The 20,250-nt window shown below is 46.7% G+C and overlaps 1 protein-coding gene across 11 annotated transcripts in view; it reads right to left on the bottom strand.

Annotated features, from left to right (window-relative positions):
- Window positions 1-2,315: 2,315 nt before the first annotated feature.
- DMXL2 (Dmx like 2) overlaps window positions 2,316-20,250 on the bottom strand; it is a 431,281-nt gene continuing 413,346 nt past the window's right edge. For all 11 annotated transcript variants that reach the window (XM_083475457.1, XM_083475461.1, XM_083475454.1 and 8 more), the window contains 10 exons: window positions 19,881-19,967; window positions 18,846-18,967; window positions 16,595-16,748; window positions 13,167-13,227; window positions 12,468-12,595; window positions 11,102-11,179; window positions 8,599-8,690; window positions 8,446-8,498; window positions 6,758-6,975; window positions 2,316-4,324 (listed from right to left, as the gene is read on the bottom strand). In XM_083475457.1, the coding sequence (XP_083331583.1) occupies window positions 4,115-4,324; window positions 6,758-6,975; window positions 8,446-8,498; window positions 8,599-8,690; window positions 11,102-11,179; window positions 12,468-12,595; window positions 13,167-13,227; window positions 16,595-16,748; window positions 18,846-18,967; window positions 19,881-19,967 (1,203 nt within the window). In that variant the 3' untranslated portion in view covers window positions 2,316-4,114. The remainder of the gene's footprint in view (window positions 4,325-6,757; window positions 6,976-8,445; window positions 8,499-8,598; window positions 8,691-11,101; window positions 11,180-12,467; window positions 12,596-13,166; window positions 13,228-16,594; window positions 16,749-18,845; window positions 18,968-19,880; window positions 19,968-20,250) is intronic.

Genomic DNA, 20,250 nt, shown 5'->3' with positions numbered 1-20,250 from the left:
CTGGCATGGACTCCCTGACTCCTGTTGCAGCTGAACACGGCTGTTTTGGAAGGATGTGTCGAACGGTGATGGGAATGGCGGTGTTTGTTCCTGGCAGAGAAATGTTTCTCAAAGTGGGAAGTCTGCAAAAGTAATCCGTCAGAGGGCAACCTCTGGGAATGATCTGGGGTCAAACAAAAGCCAGAAACAGCTACAGCTTCACCTACCACCGTGAAGCCAAAACTAACTTTATATGCATCCTTGCATTTAATGTGCAAGGCTTTTTCTTTTTAAAAATAAATTAAAATAGCATTAGCAGGTAAGTGTGTGAAAGAGAATTGTACTCTGCGGAGGAATGTAAGCCTTCCCTTTCATTTTTGACACTGCTCCTGAGGAAAATCCCTCTTCAAATAATGGGGGGGGGGGAACCAAATGGAAGATGTTGACCCCCCTTTTTTATACACACAGAATTGCGTGCAAGGAATAGGAGCCCAGCATTGCTGCAAGACGACTGTGTGCAAGACATGGGATGTGGGGAGAGGGGCAATATTATTATTATGGTGCCTCTGCAGTAGATTGTTCTAGGATGCATCTGAAAGTTCACACATTATAAAATCTAAAATAGCACTCTGTTTTTTCTTCATGAAGCTTATAAGAACACCATGGGACGCGGGTGGCGCTGTGGTCTAAACCACTGAGCCTCTTGGGCTTGCCGATCGTAAGGTCGGTGGTTTGAATCCCCGCAACAGGGTGAGCTCCTGTTGCTCTGTCCCAGCTCCTGTCAACCTAGCAGTTCGAAAGCAAGTAGATAAATATGTACCGATGCAGCAAGAAGGTAAACGGCATCTCCATGTGCTCTGGTTTCCGTCATGCTGTTCTGTTGTGCCAGAAGTGGTTTAGTCCTGCTGGCCACATGACCCAAAAGCTGTCAGTGGACAAACACCGGCTCCCTTGGCCAGAAAGCAAGATGAGCGCCGCAACCCCATAGTCGCCTTTGTCTGGGCTTAACTGTCCAGGAGTCCTTTACCTTTTTTTTATAAGAACACCGAGCTTTAGAATAGAGATGGGGAAATGCGGCCCCAGGGGCCTCTTTCTCTGGACCCACTTTGTACCCCCCCTTGAGTATATTTGCCTGGCCGTAAGGTGCCCTTGAGAAGCGGGTGGTGCTGTGGTTTAAACCACAGAGCCTAGGGCTTGCTGATCAGAAGGTCGGCGGTTCGAATCCCCGCGATGGGGTGGGCTCCCGTTGCTCGGTCCCTGCTCCTGCCAACCTAGCAGTTCGAAAGCACGTCAAAGTGCAAGTAGATAAATTGGTACCGCTCCGGCGGGAAGGTAAACAGCGTTTCTGTGCGCTGCTCCGGTTCGCCAGAAGCGGCTTAGTCATGCTGGCCACATGGCCCGGAAGCTGTACACTGGCTCCCTCGGCCAATAAAGCGAGATTAGCGCCGCAACCCCAGAGTCGGTCACGACTGATACTAATGGTCAAGGGTCCCTTTACCTTTACCTTTAAGGTGGCCTTGAACTCATTCTTGTCTGGATGGAAAGTATAGAGAGGGGGGAATGAAGTAACTAACCTGCTGTATTGTGCCACCCACTTTTGCCTCTGGCCCCACCCACAGGCATGTGGCCCCTGGAAAGTTGCCCCGAAGGGAAAGCAGCCCTCTGGATGAAAGGAGGTTCACCAGCTGAGCTGGGATAGCTCAGTTGGTAGAGCATGAGACTCTTAATCTCAGGGTTGTGGGTTGGAGCCCCACACTGGGCAAAAGATTTCTGTGTTGCAGAGGGTTGGACTAGATGACCCTTGGGGTCCCTTCCAATTCTACAATTGAAAGTTCTGGTTTTGACTATAAAGTGCCTTAAACAGCTCAGGACCGCAATACCTCAAGGACTGCCTCTTTCCATATTAACCTACCCCGGACCCTGATATCATCTTCTGAGGCCCTCCTTCGTGTGCCTCCTCCTCAAGAGGTTCAGAGGGTGGCAACAAGAGAACAGGGCCTTCTCTGCAGCGGCTCCCCATCTGTGGAATGCTCTCCCCAGGGAAGTTTGCCTGGCCCCTTCATTATACACCTTTAGGCGCCAGGCAAAAACATTCCTTTTTAACCAGTCTTTTGGTAGACCTGATGAACATCCCATACCCTTTTAAAATGTGGCTCTTTTGGGGGGGTGTATTATTGGGTTATTGCTTTTATTTTTATTTTATATACTGTGACTTTTTTTATGTGAACCGCCCTGAGACCTGATATATTCCATATTAAACACCTGGGGGCAACTGTTGCTATTACGCCTTACAAAGTCTCACGCTACCACGGCGACAAGGACTGTAGGGCATTCCGTGAAATAAAAGGAATTTATTTAACTTACAAAGGTAAAACTAACAAAGGACATTTGCTTTCTTTTCATATATATATACTTTGCAGCTTGCACTTAAAATTGCCTTTAGACAAAGGTGCATTTTACTCCATCTCATTCATATATATATATTTCTCATATATATATTTCTGATTTAGAATACAGCACAGACACATAAATTCTCACTGGAGGGGAAAAAAATACAATTTGTTAAACATTTAAATACACAGACATCAGCTCCGTTATATCTTGGTAAAGAACGTGTCTTCCTGTTTTACAACAGAGAAAAATACATCTAAGTATGATAAACAATAGCTGGTATATTACAAGCAAACAATATTGACCTCTGCATAGTTTATACAATATGCCGTGGAAACAGTTCAAGATTACCAATTTTGTCAACTATTTACTAGCTGGCCACATGTAAGCCTGACATTCATCTGAAATGTGGCATGGGTCTATATCAGTAGTTTCTTCTACAGCTTTGCTTTAAGAAAGATCAATCTGTATGGTTTTTTTCCCCCTTCCTTCTTTTGCTTTTTTTTTTGCCCTACATAAAAATAAAACTCAGAACTCAAAAGGATGACTAGAAAGAGGTTTCCTGTTCACAACAAACACTTAGTGCTCACAAATTACATTCCTAACGCAAAAGGCAGGACTTGAAAAAATGGCAGGGGGAAGGAGTAAGGAGGAATCTGATATTAGGAAAATCACGGCGCCTCGGATGAAAACAGAGACCTGTGTTGCATTCTCTCCCACCCTCACCTCTCAGTAGTGACTTGAACTGATGTCATAATGTGGCTTGGTTTCCTGCCCTGTCCGGCCAGTGGTATGGATTGGAATGTGGAGAAAGAAATGCAATAAATCGTATCGGGACAGTGGTCAGCTGTACCAAACGTTAGGAAAGGGAAAGGGGGAGAATGCCACAGGGCCTCCGTTTTGGTGGGCGGCCCGGTTCGTTTCAAAACGTCTTCAGCGCAAACAGACAGAAAAATCAAAAGTGTCATACGATTCCAAGGAAAACCCCACAGGTTCCGAGAAATGTTATTCTGTGCAAATTACAGTACTCCAACGGTGCATTAATGCTAATTCGGGGGGGGGGGAAACATAACAGGGGAGTCTCGGCATCAAATAATATACACATCAGCCCACAGTACATTCCCCATTGCACACAGCTTCACGGATTGTGTGGTAGTCACATTTTCATAGTGGCATGACCCAAAATAATAATAATAATAATAATTAATAACAACGACATCAACAATGTAAAATCACGCTCACTTCGAATACCCTTCATTATAGCAAATCATTTTCAAAATTGGAGGGCGGGGGGTGGTTTGCAGACATGCTTCAACTCAGCGGCAACGATTTGGAAGAGAATATCCTGAAAAGTACATCAAAAATAGCTTACTTTTAGGGATTTTGCTGCAACTGCAGGAGAATAAGCATCTTTTTGCTTACTTTAAGTAAACAAGGCTCATGGGTTACAGAGCACAAGCCCATCGGTCACTGTGCAAGGGACGTCGGCGCCTGTACAGTGCATGCATTCCCACCCCATCAATTCATAAACGCAGTGCTTTAAACGAGAAAAAATAAAATAAAGGTGGGGGGGGGGTCGAAACACCGCTCTTCCTCTTAACTCAACTATATAGCAACTAAAGGCTGCAATAATTAACTCTCGATTATGAAGCGTGGCGACACCCCTTCTTAAACGCTCGCTATGCCACGGTACCGGTTCCAGCCACGTTTCTCGGACAGGGAATGGCGGCGGCAGCAGCAAAGTCTACAGAATGTCGCAGAGGCTCGAAGGGATGCTGAAAGCGTGGGGCAGAACTCGCATCTTCAGGGTACCATCCGCTCCACAGGAGAAGATGCGGTTGCCTTGTGCCATCTCAATCTGCATGACTCCGGTGCTGAGGTTTCGGAAGATGGACTGCTTGGCGTGTTCGTGCTTAAACGAGTGGATCAGACCGTAGCCTGTCAGCCTCCACACCTGCAGGAAGAGAGGGCGGACAAGGACCTTGTCAGTCGATTTTGGGGACCCAGGTGATCTCATTTCCCCCTCTAACGGAACAGCTCGGTGGTAGAGCTCGTGTTTGGTATGGAGGTGTTCCTAGGTTCAATTCATGCCATTTCCAGTTAGTAAATACCAGGTAACAGGTGATAGTAAAGGTGTCTCTCCTGGAGACCTTGGAAAGGTAAAGGTCCCCTGGATGGTTAAGTCCCGTCAAAGGTGACTATGGGGTTGCGGCACTCATCTTGCTTTCAGGCCGAGGGAGCCGGCGTTTGTCCGCAGATAGCTTTTGGGCCATGCGGCCAGCATGACTAAACTGCGTATGGTGCAATGGGACACTGTGACGGAAACCAGAGTGCATGGAAACGTTGTTTACCTTCCCGCCACAGCGCTACCTATTTATCTACTTGCACTGGTGTGCTTTCGAAATGCTAGGTTGGCAGGAGTTGGGACAGAGAAATGGGAGCTCACCACGTTGCGTGGATTCGAACCACCGACCTTCTGATCGGCAAGCCCAAGAGGCTCAGTGATTTAGACCACAGCTGCTAGGTAAGAGAGACAATATTGGGCCTGGGTGTACAAATGGTCTAGACCTGGTTTAAGCCAGTTTCCTAGGCTCCAATCCTAGGACTAGATCCTCAGAAGGTCCCTATCCTAGGACTGAATCCATATAATGTAGGGCAAGACCCCCGGGAGAGGGGCGTGCTTAAGCACACATAAACGCTGGGTCTTAGACAGCACATAAGCAGAGCACAGCCATCGTGGCTGGTAGGCACAGACAGGCTTAGCTTCCATGAATCTGCCTAATCCTCTTTCTTTTTTAATTTTATTTATACTTTTCAGGTCTATACATTTCACTAATTTTACAATCATTTTAACCTTTCAAAACTTGATTTCCTTTCCCCGTCTTTTGGCGGTTCTTTAAATTTACTTTTAATATCTTCCGCCTATCCAAATTAACTAAATTTGCTCATTTATTCATCTACTTTAAATATATACTCTTGTAAAACTGCAGGTTATGACAATAATCCTGCCAATGGTTTTATCCGTCTACAATTTATATGTAAATATTCAATAAACCATTTCCATTATTTTATTTAAAAAGTTTGTTATCTTGATTTCTTATTCTTCCGGCAAGTTAACTGCCTAATCCTCTTTCAAAGCCTCCGAGTTGGTGGCCAACCCTGCTTCCTGTGGCAGTGAGTTCCATAGTTTTAACTATGCACTGCATGAAGAAGTACCATATTTTTCACTCCATAAGATGCACTTTTTTCCTCTTAAAAAGGGGAAATGTCTGTGCGTCTTATGGAGTGAATGTGTGGTCGATCGCTGGCTCCCTTACCGGCCCCGGCTCCTTGCCCAGGCCTCCATTGTTGAATGTTCTGCAAAGAGGCTGTTTGTTTCCCCAGCGACATGCGACTGACTGGTGAGATTATCTGTCTGGAAACTGCAGAAACGGCTCCCTTTCCTTTCCTAAAGAAGCTGCAGAACTGTGAGTTGAACCCCATAAAAACAGGATTTTTCCCCTTTGCAACGTAAGCTCAACAACTTTGAACTGATACTCAAAAAAGGGGCTTTTCCCCTTTACAAAAGAAGTTGCACTACCGTGAGCTGACCCCCCAAAAACGGGGCTTTCCCCCTTTCCTCCTCTAAAAACTAGGTGTGTCTTATGGTCAGGCGCGTCTTATGGAGCGAAAAATACGGTACTTTCTTTTGTCTGCCCAGAGTATTCATAGAATTGTAGAGTTGGAAAGGGATTCAAAGGGTCATCTAGTCCAACCCCCTGCAATGAAGGAATCTTTTTGCCTAGTGTGGGGCTCAAACGCACGACCCTGAGATTACGAGTCTCATGCTCTACCGACAGAGCTATCTGGATGAAGGTGGTGGATGGAAGTCACTGCATGCACCTCAATTTTGAGGAGCGGAGCAGTCAGCCTTGCAGAGCGGGACAACACCTGCACCATTTTTCTATGCAGTGCACACAAAATGTCTTTTGCCAGCCTGTATCAGAGGTTACAAGGGACGCGGGTGGCGCTGTGGGTTAAACCACAGAGCCTAGGACTTGCCAATCAGAAGGTCGGTGGTTCGAATCCCCGTGACAGGGTGAGCTCCTGTTGCTCGGTCCCTGCTCCTGCCAACCTAGCAGTTTGAAAGCACGTCAAAGTGCAAGTAGATAAATAGGTACCACTTCGCCAGTAAATGGCATTTCCGTGCGCTGCTCTGGTTCGCCAGAAGCGGCTTAGTCATGCTGGCCACATGACCCGGAAGCTGTACGCTGGCTCCCTTGGCCGATAAAGCGAGATGAGCGCCGCAACCCCAGAGTCGGTCACGACTGGACCTAATGGTCAGGGGTCCCTTTACCGTTACCTATCAGAGGTTACAGAGCACAATCTCGCCTGAACTTCCGCTTACCTTCACATTGCCTTCAGCGGAGCCCGTGCAAAAGCACTCTTCGGAAGAGTCGAGGGCGAGCGCCTTGATCGAAGAGTCGTGGGCTTGGAAGGTGTGCAGGGCCTGCCTCTGCCGGATGTCGAAGATGGAGATGTGCCCTTTCCTGCCTCCCGAAATCAGCAGCTGGTGCTTGGGTGCGTACTGTAGCACGGTGGCACCGTGATCGTGACAAGTGAAGGCTGAGCGAGGAAACAAACGACCAAGCAAGCTTTTAGTACAGTGCTACCTCGGTTTTCGAACAGCTTGGTTCCTGAACAACTCGGAACCCGAATGCTGCAAACCCAGAAGTAGGTGTTCCAGTTTTCGAATTTTGCCCCGGAATCCGAACGTGCTCCTGAGCGCCCGTTTTTACTGTTTTGCAGCAAATTTGAGTCCCCCGCACAGTAATTCAGGCTTTTTTGCTCCTGTTTTACCCTTAAGCAGCAAATTTATCCCCCCATCATATTTAAGGCTTTTTTGTGCTTTTTTTTTTTTACAACAGTAGTAGTAGTAGTAGTAGTAGTAGTAGTAATAGTAATACAGTGGTGCCCCGCAAGACGAACGCCTGGGAAGACGAAAAACTCGCTAGACGAAGGAGTTTTTCGTTTTCTTAGCCGCTTCGCAAGACGCATTTCCCTATGGGCTTGCTTCGCAAAACGAAGCTTGCCCCGCAAGCTCCGGGGATAGCGGGGAAGCGCAGCGCGTCTCCCCCGCTGTCCCCGGACCTCTTTTGAAGCAAGGGGCGGCAGGGAGAAGATCGCTTCTCCCCGTTGCCAGCCCCTCTCTCCCCGGACCCCTTTTGAACCAAGGGGCGGCAACGGGGAGAAGCGATTCTCCCCGCTGCCCCTTCCCTTGCTTTAAAACAGGTCCGGGGACAGAGGGGAAGGCGCGCGCGCCTTCCTCTCTGTCCCCGGAGATTGCGGGGCAGGCAACGGGGAGAAGCAATCTTCTCCCTGCCGCCCCTTGCTTTAAACAGGTCCGGGGACAGAGGGGAAGGCGCGCGGCGCTTCCCCTCTGTCCCTGGACGGTCTCCATAGGAACACATTGATTGATTTTCAATGCATTCCTATGGGAAACCGTGCTTCGCAAGACGAAAAACTCGCAAGAAGAAAAAACTTGCGGAACGCATTAATTTCGTCTTGCGAGGCACCACTGTAATATAAAAGGTTCATCCTCCCCATCCACTGGCCATGTTGGCTGGCACCCATGGGCATCAGTGTCTAAAACCAGCAATTTGTATCTGAGTTGACAGTACCTCAGTGGTGGCAGGCATCTGTGAGGTTAGTGGGGCAGAAGGCAGTGAACCCAAACGGTAGGTGGAGCCAGAACCAATGACAAGCACAGCTGCCCTGTGATTGGCTGTAGGTATGACAGCTGGCAAGCGGTGGCTGGTAGAGGGCTGGCTGCGATTGGTGGGGCAGTGCCCCATTTGCCTTAATGGACCAGCCTCCACTGCTGTACCTGGCATGACTGCCAGCGGCAAACATCTGGGCACCTCCAACAAAAATATGAGCTTGTGGAGCACATGATCACTAGCAAAAGGGCAGTACACACCACCATCCGCAGGACTAAGCAAGACTCCTAACCACAACTTCCAGGAATACAGGAACGCATCTCAAATCACTTGCACATCACAGAGCTAATACAAAGATGTATTGCAATAAACCTACCATGTATGAGGCTGTTGGATGGTGACACTAAGGTGTCCCACAAACACACATTTCTGGAAAGAAGAAAAGACACGCAAAAATAAAATTAGTATTGCTTATTCTCCAAGTGTACCGATCACTCCTTCCTCCCATTTTTTTGCCCTTTGGACAGACCTGTTGTCACTGGACTGCCCAGAGGTGGCTACTAGACTCGAAGAGGTAATGAATGCAAAGTCACTTGTGGTTTTGCTGTGGCACTGCCAGCTCTGAAAAAGAAGAGACACAGAAATGCTATCAGCCACGAGGTACGAAAGGGCTCGCGCCAACTTCAGAGGGTTCTGCGACATCATCATCACAAGCAAAATGTCGGGAACACAAATGTTATAGCTTCAGATTAACAATGTAATGGCAGCTTGAAAACGAACAGGAAATGGAACTAAGCAAGCAATTAACCCTCTCATTTATAACTGCCATTTCTCTTTCTGCAATTGCTGAGAAGATGATTAAACAATAATAAAAATGTGGAAGTCTTAAAAGCACATTGCACTCAGAAATTAAGGGTTTCCTGTGCCTTGCAAAGTTCAAAAACCAAACCATGGTTAACCATCTAGTGCAGGCAGGGCCATAACCCAAGAAACATGGGTTTGCTTCTTTTGTTTGAAACACTTTGAAAACCACCTTTCATCATGATGGATTCTAGGGCGATGTACAGCAATATAAATAGAACAGAATAAAACATCCCAATTGGCATCCTTCCTTAAGAGTGTAAAATTGAACGGGCAACAGAACACTTAAACTATAAAACATATGAAGCCAGGAGGCACCATAAGTCAAATATAAACGCCTGGGCGAAGACGAATGTATTGATCTGATACTGCAAATGTTGGTTCCTTGGGAGGGTGTTCCAAAGAGCACTCCCCCCAAAAGGCTTCCCCCTTTCTCTTGGCATAACCACACAGTTGCTCTATGTTTATTTTTATTTAAGCATTTCTTTAAGGAGCTCAAGGTGTACAGAGTTCCATGTCCCTATTTTATCCTCACATCAACAACCCTGTCAGGCAAGTTAGGCTGAGAGTGAGTGTGTGGCTGGCCCAAGGTCACCCAGTGATCGGGTGGGGATTTGAACCCTGGTCCTTCGGGCGTTATTCCAACACTCCAACCATCACACCACTCTGGCTGTATGTGTTACCGTATTTTTCGCCCCATAGGGCGCACCGCCCCATAGGACGCAACTAGTTTTTTTTGGGGGGGGGGGATAAAGGAATTTTTTTTTATTTCCCCCCAGGCACGGGGCTGGCGCGGGAGAAGCCCGAGCTTCCCCCGACCCCAGAACAGCCTGCTATCCGCAAGCCTAGAGAGCCGCGCCAGTCTCCCCAGGCTTGCGGAGAGCTGCCGAAGCCCGGGAACGCAGACAGCTCTGTGCAACCCTTGGGAGCCCACCGCACCTTCATGCCGGGCTCCCTAGGGTTGCGCAGAGCTGCCTGAAGCCTGGAGAGCGAGAGGGGTCGGTGCGCACCGACCCCTCTCGCTTTCCAGGCTTCAGCGAAAGCCTGCATTCGCCCCATAGGATGCACACACATTTCCCCTTCATTTTTGGAGGGGGGAAAGTGCGTCCTATAGGGCGAAAAATACGGTAGTTGCCTCCCCACACCCACAACTGAGAACAATCTTTAAACACAGAATGATAAATCTCCCTCTGCTTTTTGCCTGACTTCCCTTGGGAAGAAATATATATGCATTTTTATTATTACAGTCACAGACCAGTTCCAGCTCACTTACAATATCAGGAAAATCATAAAACACAGCAGGAATACATTGAACTGCAGTTGGGTATAACAGAGACAATTCAGATACAGCGGCAGTTAAAAATATATATTAAATCTTGATCACTAAAATATAACCTAAAATTGTCATTTAAAACCTTAATCATTTTGGTAGTACAGCTTGTTCCCTACGTTTTACGGCAGTCGCACAGAATTTGGCCACCCTTAGCGTGATCTCTAGATCCTTGTCCTCTAGAAGAAATATATATTTATCTGAATAAGTGTGCATGCACGCAATAGCTTATACCCAGAACAAACTTAGTTGGTCTCTAAGGTGCTACTGGACATTTTATATATAATTTTTATATATTTCGACTGCATCAGACCAACATGGCTACCTACCTGAATCTATTCCCTTAGGAAGGTCCATGTCACCTCCTGGGAATCAGAGTTCAAAAATCAAGTTCAAATCTGCATGCATTTAACACTGCCCTTTACAGAAGCTGCTCTCCAGGTGCTGCAGAACCTGCAACTTCCATAAGCCCCAGACGATGGTCAGGAATGAGGAAGGTTGAAATCCAAGGCATTTGGAGGCCACTAGGTTGGGGAAGACTGCTGACGGTACACCAAAGAGGCAATTCGAAACTTGCAACCAAATTGACTCCTTGGAGAGGACTTCCGGTCAGCGCCATCAGCTAATGGCGGATTCCCTTTGATCTGGAGGGGATCGGCCATTAGCTGATGGCGCTGACCGGAAGTCCTCTCCAAGGAGTCAATTTGGTTGCAAGTTTCGAATTGCCTCTTCGGTGTACCGTCAGCAGTCTTGGATTTCTTACTTTGAGTTTTCCTAAAACTTGGGGAGTGGGACCAGAAATGAGGTGACTCAAAATAAAAACTTGGCTTGATTCACTTACCAGATAAGGTTTAGGATTAGTTGCAGTTTGGTTTACTTGCCAGATACTTAAGAATCCCTCTCCATCAGCCACACCACACTGCAAGAGACAGACGCCACTCATTTCATAACAGAATTCATGACTTTTATGAAAACGGTGTCAAGAGCAGCTATTTTTTCAGTAACCAGGGCCTATATTGCTACTGTTATTCCAGGCTACTGTCATGGAGTGGTTGGACGCAGAGGAATGGTGGGAGGAACCAGTTGGGGAACTACCAAGGGAAGAAGGCTCGGAGACTGGGGAGTGGTGGTAGGACAGCAGTGAGTGGTCAGAGGGAGAAGACTGGGAGGAGGTGGTGCTGGAAGCTGAAGGGGAACAGGGCTTAGTGAGCAGGGAGAGTCTGTGGCAGAGAGAAGTTCAGAATCAGAGGCGGAAGTGGAAGCAGGAAAGGAGGGAGGCCAACAGGCAGAGATGATTCAGATTGGTGAAGTGTCACAGGTGTCTCCCTGTCCTACTGCGACAAGCCCCCCTCCCCACTTGTCTCCCAGAATCAGAAGAGGCATAAAAAGGGCAGAGGAGACATTGGCTTCACACAGATGCAGTCTCTGATTGTTTGGGGGAATCCCCGGAAAGGAGGGGACTTAGGCAGATGTGGGGAGGCAGGGGCCTTCAGTCTCAGCAATTGATCCATGGGGCAACACCTACCGGGGGTGAGCTGCTGTGCTCATGACACTCTGCCAGCCTGTGCAGATCATATTTTTGCTAATAAAGAGTTAACCCCAACTTGCACAGTGTGATTCACTGCTGGCTTGCTCCCGACAGCTACGCACTTAACGTTTTCTTAAATTCCAGTGGCAACTTTTTGCAGCTGTTAGATGGGATAGTTTATTAGAAACCAGGAACCATCACTCTGGGCCAGAAATGGGGACACTTGTGGCCCTTCAGGTGTTGTTGAGACTACAACTCCCAGCATCCAATGACATTTGGATGGCCACAGATGCCTCATCCCTAGATGGGCATGCGGTCTGAGGTTGCAGAAGGCAACCTTTGATCACAGCTCTGTGGTCAGCACAATTTTGTGCTCGTTCTCTTTTTTAGAAAATGCTTGTGACCGAAGTTTTGCAATGCACGTTTCAGTAATGCTCGTTAACAAACTCTTAACACAGCTTGTTGCTGTGTTTATGGTTCTTCCATTCAACTTCTTTTACCTCTACTGGTGTGACTGGTCCTATGCTAATGACTGCAGAACACTGTCCTTTAAGGAAAGGATCTGCAGAACAATAAACAATCCAGTCCTACTAAGCACTAAACCCCATGAAGTTCAATGGGCTTTAATCCCAGGTAAGCAGGCCAGAGGAAGCCTGAGTGCTGATTCAGAAGTACTCACCTTATTGCCCTGAGAATTAAAATACAATCTAGTAACCCGTGCATTGCCTGCTTGTCGGAAGCACACCAACTGTTGTGGCCTTGTCCATTCAAACATCCGGACGCTACCATCCTGGGCTCCTGTAAGGTCTGAGAAACACACCCACAAGAGACCAAGTTAACACTTCACTAAAGGAAAGAAGAAAATGCAGTAGATCGCAATTACTATACCCCTATTTCCTGCTCCTATGAAATCTGCTCCAACTACTTTCTCCCTGTTTCCTAACTTTTTATCCCCAATCTTCAATCTGCTAAAAAAAATTTAAAAAGTCAGCAGGAAAATTCATATGCATTTCTGCACATATTTCTCCTAACAAATGCGTTTTTTGGTAAACAAATTTGCCCAATATGCATGGTTTTGAAAGTGATTTCCCCTAAAATACAAAAATACTGTATCTTACTTTCGATGATGTACACATTTTTCTGTCTATTTTGCCCCCCCCCCCATGCACAACTTCTGTATTCCTTTTTTGGTGGGAGAACTGCGCAGCAAGACTGGGAGAAGAAAATCAAAAGATGGCTGCATCTCAGTTTGTGTACTGGGCCAGGAATTGCAGATTAGTTAGACTCCCACGGAATTGCAAACATATTACATTTCTCTCTCCCCTCCCCCCCCCGTTATTTCTCCCGCAGTTAGAACTGCTGCACAGAAATTACTCACAATACTGATGGACTGGATGGGAAGTCATTCTCTTAACGTTATTCAAATTCCGCTTGATGAGCTTAATGCAAAAGAAATTGAAACCATAATCAATCCACTTTTTCTACAAGTCTGGACAATAATACTCAAGAGTAAGAGATTACAGTGGTACCTCGGGTTACATACGCTTTGGGTTACAGACGCTTCAAGTTACAGACTCCACTAACCCAGAAATAGTACCTTGGGTAAAGAACTTTGCTTCAGGATGAGAACAGAAATTGTGCTCCGGCGGCACGGCAGCAGCAGGAGGCCCCATTAGCGAAAGTGGTGCTTCAGGTTAAGAAGAGTTTCAGGTTAAGAACGGACCTCCGGAACGAATTAAGTACTTAACCCGAGGTACCACTGTATGTGGGTTCGGTGTCTTTTCCTATTCAGATGTCCTAAACCTCCCTACACTAATTTGGAAGCATCTCTCAGTGAACTTGGTGCGATTTATATCTGAGTGGATCAGAGCAAAATCTCATATTTCAGCTCAGAGGCTGTATGTCTCTGCATGTTATGGCTGCAGGTTCAAAACTACCATACATGTCAGCTATCGCCATGTAGTCATCCCTTTATGCATGAGAGCTTATCACGTGGATAAAACTGTTTTATTTGTGCCACCTCAGAAATGTAAAAAGAAAGAAGGTTCTTTTTATCATATGTGGTGGTCTTGTGGTAAGGTTAAAGCTTACTCGGAAATGATATATAATGAATTGAAAAGGATGTTCAAAATAATCTTTGTAAAAAACAAACAAACCGAGAAGTTGTTTTTTTTTGGGGGGGTGGGATTATAGGGACAGAACTACCTAAACTGTATAGAAACTTATTCATGTATGCGACTACAGCAGCAAGAATGCTACTCGCCCCAAAGTAGAAAGAAGCAGAAGTCCCAGTAGAGGAAGAATGGATACAAAAACTTATGGAATATGCAGAAATGGCAGAACTGACCGGAAGAATAAGAAATCAAGATAACAAACTTTTTATAAAAGAATGGAAATGGTATATTGAATATTTACAGATACGGTAAATTGCAAACAGATAAAAAACATTGGCAGGATTATAGTAATAACCTGCAGTTTCATAAGAGTATATATTTAAGGTAGCAAATTAAATGAATTTGGATATGCAGAAGATATTAAAAAAAATAAATTTAAGGAACTGCACAAAGAGGGGGGAGGAAGTCAAACTTGGAAGTGTTAAAATGATTGTAAAATTAATGAAATGTATAAACCAGAAAAGTATAAATAAAAACTTTAAAAACATTCGTGCCACCTCAGATCTTTTTGATTTTTCTTTTTTTGGGGGGAGAGATATCTGTGTGTGTGTTGGGGGGGGGCAACCATTTGCAGTGGTGTGAAGAAAGCAGCTTGATCCATGAGCTGAGAAGCTGCACATGGCTATTTTGACAAAGGGAGCAATATCAAAGTAGCCTCCGTGCCCTGGTTGTACAAAGCATGGTTTGTCGGCCCTAAGTTCTCAGCAGCAAAGATAAAATAAAATTAAAAAATTGAACATGTTGGTCATTTTATCCTGCACACTCTCCCACCTCCAAACATTCCTGGCACATCCTGCTATGTGAAAGAAAATGCAAACTGCATTATGCATCCTGGAGTTAAACAGCGCGTGGTTTTTCTATGATCAGGACATCCTTTACGATGGGGTAAAACGTGCAATTAATTTGGCATGTGTTGCCATCTAGTGGCCACTACACCATCTCATATCTTTTATGGAATTAAGGGGGGACAGGGACGACAAAGGGCTGTATCCAAAGCTCCCTGTCTGTTAGCACACTAGGAGACAGATATAATAACAGAATTGTAGAGCTGGAGGGGCACAGAGGGTCATCAAGTCCAACCCCCTGAAATGCAGGAATCTCAACTAAAGCATCCATGACAGATGTCCATGACAAGTGAGTCTTAATTGTTGAGCAACAGAGAAATCCAGTGGAGAAACTTGGGCAACAGATTGCACTACTATTGTGCAAACAAGTTATCAGCAACCTGCTTATGTAAGTAAAAAGGTAAAGGACCCCTGGATGGTTAAGGCCAGTCAAAGGCGACTATGGGGTGCAGTGCTTATCTCGCTTTTAGGCCGAGGGAGCCAGCGCTTGTCTGCAGACAGCTTTCTGGGTCATGTGGCTAGCAGGACTAAACCGCTTCTGGCGCAACGGAACACCATGACGGAAACCAGAGCGCATGGAAACACTGTTTACCTCCCCGCCGGAGCGGTACCTATTTATCTACTTGCATTTTGATGTGCTTTTGAACTGCTAGGTTGGCAGGAGCTGGGACAGAGCAACGGGAGCTCACCCTGTCATGGGGATTCAAACTGCCAACCATCCGACTGGCAAGCCCAAGAGGCTCAGTGGTTCAGACCACAGCGCCACCTGTGTCCCTACCTGCTTATGTACTGTCTTGCCACAGCAATGTTCCACAATGCTTGCTATCCATGGTTGCTAGACATGATGACTATTGCTTTGCCCCCACTGCTGGAGGCTGAATGCAGGGACCAGGGAGGGGTCTTGTGCTTGGGTCCCGCTTGCGGGTTTCCCCACAAGAACCTGCTTGGCTCCCAGTACGTTTCCGAGCACAATTCAAAGTGTTGGTGCTGACCTTTAAAGCCCTAAATGGCCTCAAAGGCCCAGTATACCTGAAGGAGCGTCTCCACCCCTATCATTCTGCCCGGACACTGAGGTCCAGCGCTGAGGGCCTTCTGGCAGTTTCCTCACTGCAAGAAGTGAAGCTACAGGGAACCAGGCAAGGGGCCTTCTCGGTAGTGGCGCCCGCCCTGTGGAACGCCCTCCCATCAGATGTCAAAGAGATAAACAAATACAGTGGTACCTCAGGTTAAGTACTTAATTCGTTCCGGAGGTCCGTACTTAACCTGAAACTGTTCTTAACCTGAAGCACCACTTTAGCTAATGGGGCCTCCTATTGCTGCCGCACCGCCGGAGCACGATTTCTGTTCTCATCCTGAAGCAAAGTTCTTAACCTGAAGCACTATTTCTGGGTTAGCGGAGTCTGTAACCTGAAGCGTATGTAACCTGAAGCACCACTGTACCTGACATTTAGAAGACATCTGAAGGCAGCCCTGTTCAGGGAAGTTTTTAATATGTGACATTTTGATGTATTTTTAATCTTTGTTGGAAGCAGCCCAGAGTGGCTGGGGAAACCCTGCCAGATGGACGGGATACAAATAATAAATTATTATTATTATTAATTATAATTATTATTAGCCACTGTCTGAACAGGATGCTGGACTAGACTGGCCACTAGTCTGACCCGGCAGCCTCTTTTCACGTTCTTAAAGTGGCTTTAACTTAGAGCTGCAATGAGTGCAACCCAGGCTTGTTTGAAAACCTGTGGTGTGGCGGATTAAAACAGCCACACGGAGACACAGTCACTTACCACGCCAGCTCCAGTACTTGTTTGCCCGCTGCCCAACCATGGCATAGACGAAGCTGACGAAGAGGAGACAGGCTGCATCTGAGCCACCGCAAAGGACGCCGTGCTCGACTGCGTGAGCGTCGTGGTGGAGCCACGGAAGTCGAGGTCGTCCGAACTGAAAAGGTGAAAAACAGAGCATTAAGATCTAGTTACTTTGTCTTAAGAGAAAGTTGGTGCGACACTGGCTGCACCTACGCTTTTCAGAACGGATAATGCAGTATATGTCAGGGGACTGCCATCAAGACAGGGGAGGGAGGCAGGAATGTACAGGCAGTCTCCCCCTTTGCTGAGCAGCAACACCTCGTCAGAGACTGATGAAGGAGAAGCCTCAGGAGAAACTGGGGAAGAGAGAAAGGGGGTGTGTGTGTGAAGCAAAGGCTCACACAGGCTGAGATGAGCCACAACGCCGCTCCCAAGGAAACAGAAAGGGGGACTGACGTGCCGCTTCCGTCGCATAGTTTTTGCCAGGGAATTAAACATAAGGAAAAGAAGAGGAGAGGGGGGTTGCCCCGGCTTTTGTGCCGGAGGGGAAACCGGAAGAAAGCACTCTCGGAATCTGCTAGTGATTGAGGCAGACATGGATTTTGGACTTCTGCACTGTACATAGTTTTGCACCAATAAAACCTGTAAAAGGCAGGTTGGAGTCCTGGCTGTTTACTTCGTGAGCAACCATACGCATTCCTGACAGTATATCTGCAGGGCAATCCTACCGTTTATTCGGTCACGGTTGGGAGTGGGGAGATGCAGAGGCAGAACAACTGTCATGGGCACTGCCCTGATCGTTCGCTACAGGCAAGACAGTAGGAGGTGTTGGAAAGCTTCTTCCTTCTTCCTCCCATTATCAGTATGAAGTAATCTAGGAAGCTTACTTGTGTAATAGCACTGTATTACCCACACTAACTGACAGCAGTTTTCCAGGCTTTCAAACAAGGGACATTTCCACCACTAACTGGAGATGCTGGATATTAAACCTGAGACCTGAGCGTGCAGACACCAATCTGGAACATCTCCTGATTCAGATCTTACAATGAAGTAGAGCTGTGTGCTATCAGTGTAAAGGGACCCTGAACATTAGGTCCAGTTGTGACTGACTCTGGGGTTGTGGCGCTCATCTCGCTTTACTGGCCTAGGGAGCCAGCGTACAGCTTCCGGGTCATGTGGCCAGCATGACTAAGCCGCTTCTGGCAAACCAGAGCAGCGCATGGAAACACCGTTTACCTTCCCGCCGGAGCGGTACCTATTTATCTACTTGCACTTTGACGTGCTTTCAAACTGCTAGGTTGGCAGGAGCAGGGACCGAGCAATGGGAGCTCACCCCGTCACGGGGATTTGAACCGCCGGCCTTCTGATCGGCAAGTCCTAGGCTCTGTGGTTTAACCCACAGCACCACCCGCGTCCCGTATGCCATCAGTGTACTTGGTGGCTATTCCAAAATGCCTTAGGACTGCTCCCAATGGTTTCATATAAATGTTAAATAGCACTAGGGAAAGGATAATATGCTGAGGAATCCCATAGAACAAGTGCCAGGGGTCCGAGGAACACTCACCCAGGCTACTCTTTGGACACAGCCCTGGAGATACGGACAGAACCACCGTCATACGGTGCCTCTAGTACACATCCCATCCCATGTCCAATGGTATCAAAAGCCACTGAGAAACCATGAAGAACTAACAGGGTTGGACTCCTCCTGTCCCTTTCATGATAAAGGTCATCCAACTGGGCAACCAAGGCCAATTTGATTGTGTGTGAACCCAATTTGAAGTGGATCTAGATAATCTGTCTCTTCCAGGAACACCTGCAGTTGCCTGTAACCAAATAAAATACTGGAGGATACAGGCAGGGTACGGAAGAAACACATTGTCTGTGTGCCTATCTAATCCTAACCCCCATCAACTGCTTTTGATCAGGAAAATGAAAGATCAGGAGTAGCTGGGCCTATAGATCAGGCTTGTGGAGGGACACAGGTCACACAGAAAGCCTGCTCATTCACAGAAGATCAAAGTATATGTAATGCGTTCTCAAGTTATGCAGAACACAAGGCGCATGCCCTCCCACCCAGCATGTCCATAAAGAGCCTCTGTGAATAATGCAGTCTTGCCAATGCATTCTGCACCAGCTACCACTTCTGTATCAGACACAACAGCATATTTTAGGTATTTATTATGCATTCAACTCTCCAGTTAAATAGAACCGCGAGGCATGAATAGCCAACCTTTTAGATTCTCGGTCAAACTCCTCTCCAATCCATATGTAAGACTGAGCAGCCAGGAGGGCTGTGACATCAAGTTCCTGAACATCATGCGTAGAAGCTAACACTATCTCATTGATGTTTGCCTGCACAGCACAAAAGAGAAAAGCGAGACGCTTTAAGCCCTGGGCCCTACAGCAAGCACAAAGACATTTGACAAGCAGTAACTTTACCTAATTGCGTTTATTTGTTGCACTTACATCCCACATACTTGGTTCTTCAGCCACATCTGCACCCAATTAATCTCCACAATAACCCTGCGAGGTAGGTTAGGCTAAGAGGCGATGACCTCCATGAGCTTCATGGCCAAATGAAGATTTGAACCCTGGTCTCCCAGCTCTTAGTCTGACACTGAACCACTACACCACACTGGCTTTAAAGCAGTGGTTCCCAACCCCTTTTTGGCCATGCCCCACCTAAACATCTCTAAAATCCTGATGCCAACCCGCCCCCCGGTGACATATAATTCTTATTATTCAAAAACTGAACTCCTATTCACGTGCAGGAAACCTAAAAGGCCATTAACTTGGTCTAAACAAGCTTCCAAAGAACATGTTTTCAGTACCAAAAACTGGTATTCGTCAGGTTCACCAGTGCTCAGAGAAGGTAGTGGACCAAAACACCACTCTGAAAAATGGCGACCGCTCCAACTGAGCAGCTACTGAGCTTTCAGGGGGAAATTTCACAACTGTTGACTGAGCACTCCCAGAGTGCTAATCCCCCTGAATGTGCCCAGTGCATTTTCTGTTTAGATAACCTTTTCTGTTTAGATAACCTCTCTATGGTCACCAGCTGACCGCCGTGTACATTCTGATTTTAATTTTTAAAATGTGTATGTCACAATACATATTTATATACTGTATATGAGTCCCCTAGAATCATAAGAAATGCAAAAAAATCACTGTTAATAACTCATTCTCAAATTGCCCCCTTGTGGGGTGTGCGCCCCACATTGGGAACCATGGCTTTAGAAGGAGGCCGGGAGAGGAAGGACTTTACCTTATTGACTGCAAAGGCCATGATCATATCAGACTCCTTGTGTATAATTTTTGCTCTTCCTCCAGGGTAGCCGAGCTCTGCTTCGACCTACGAAACATTACAATGAGATTTTTTTAAAAAAAACAGGTTCACTGAACTGTTTTTGCAGTGGTACGAATCAACTGAAAAGACAAGACGCAAAAGAAGCATGCAGAAGAGGTTTAATAGGTGTGGTTTTGGCGGAAACTCATCTTAGGGCTTCCATGTAATCTCCAGAGCGTTCCAGGAGCCAAAAGATGTTATGTTTTCAAACCTGACACACAAAACCGGCGTGCAAGCGAGTGGCCCAAGGTGTTATGCAGCATATCTCAGCATTAGTACACAGGTTTGG

Source organism: Podarcis liolepis, assembly GCF_965112155.1.
Source record: "Podarcis liolepis genome assembly, chromosome: 14".
Lineage (NCBI taxonomy): Eukaryota > Metazoa > Chordata > Lepidosauria > Squamata > Lacertidae > Podarcis > Podarcis liolepis.
This window is presented reverse-complemented; position numbering and strand designations above follow the sequence as displayed.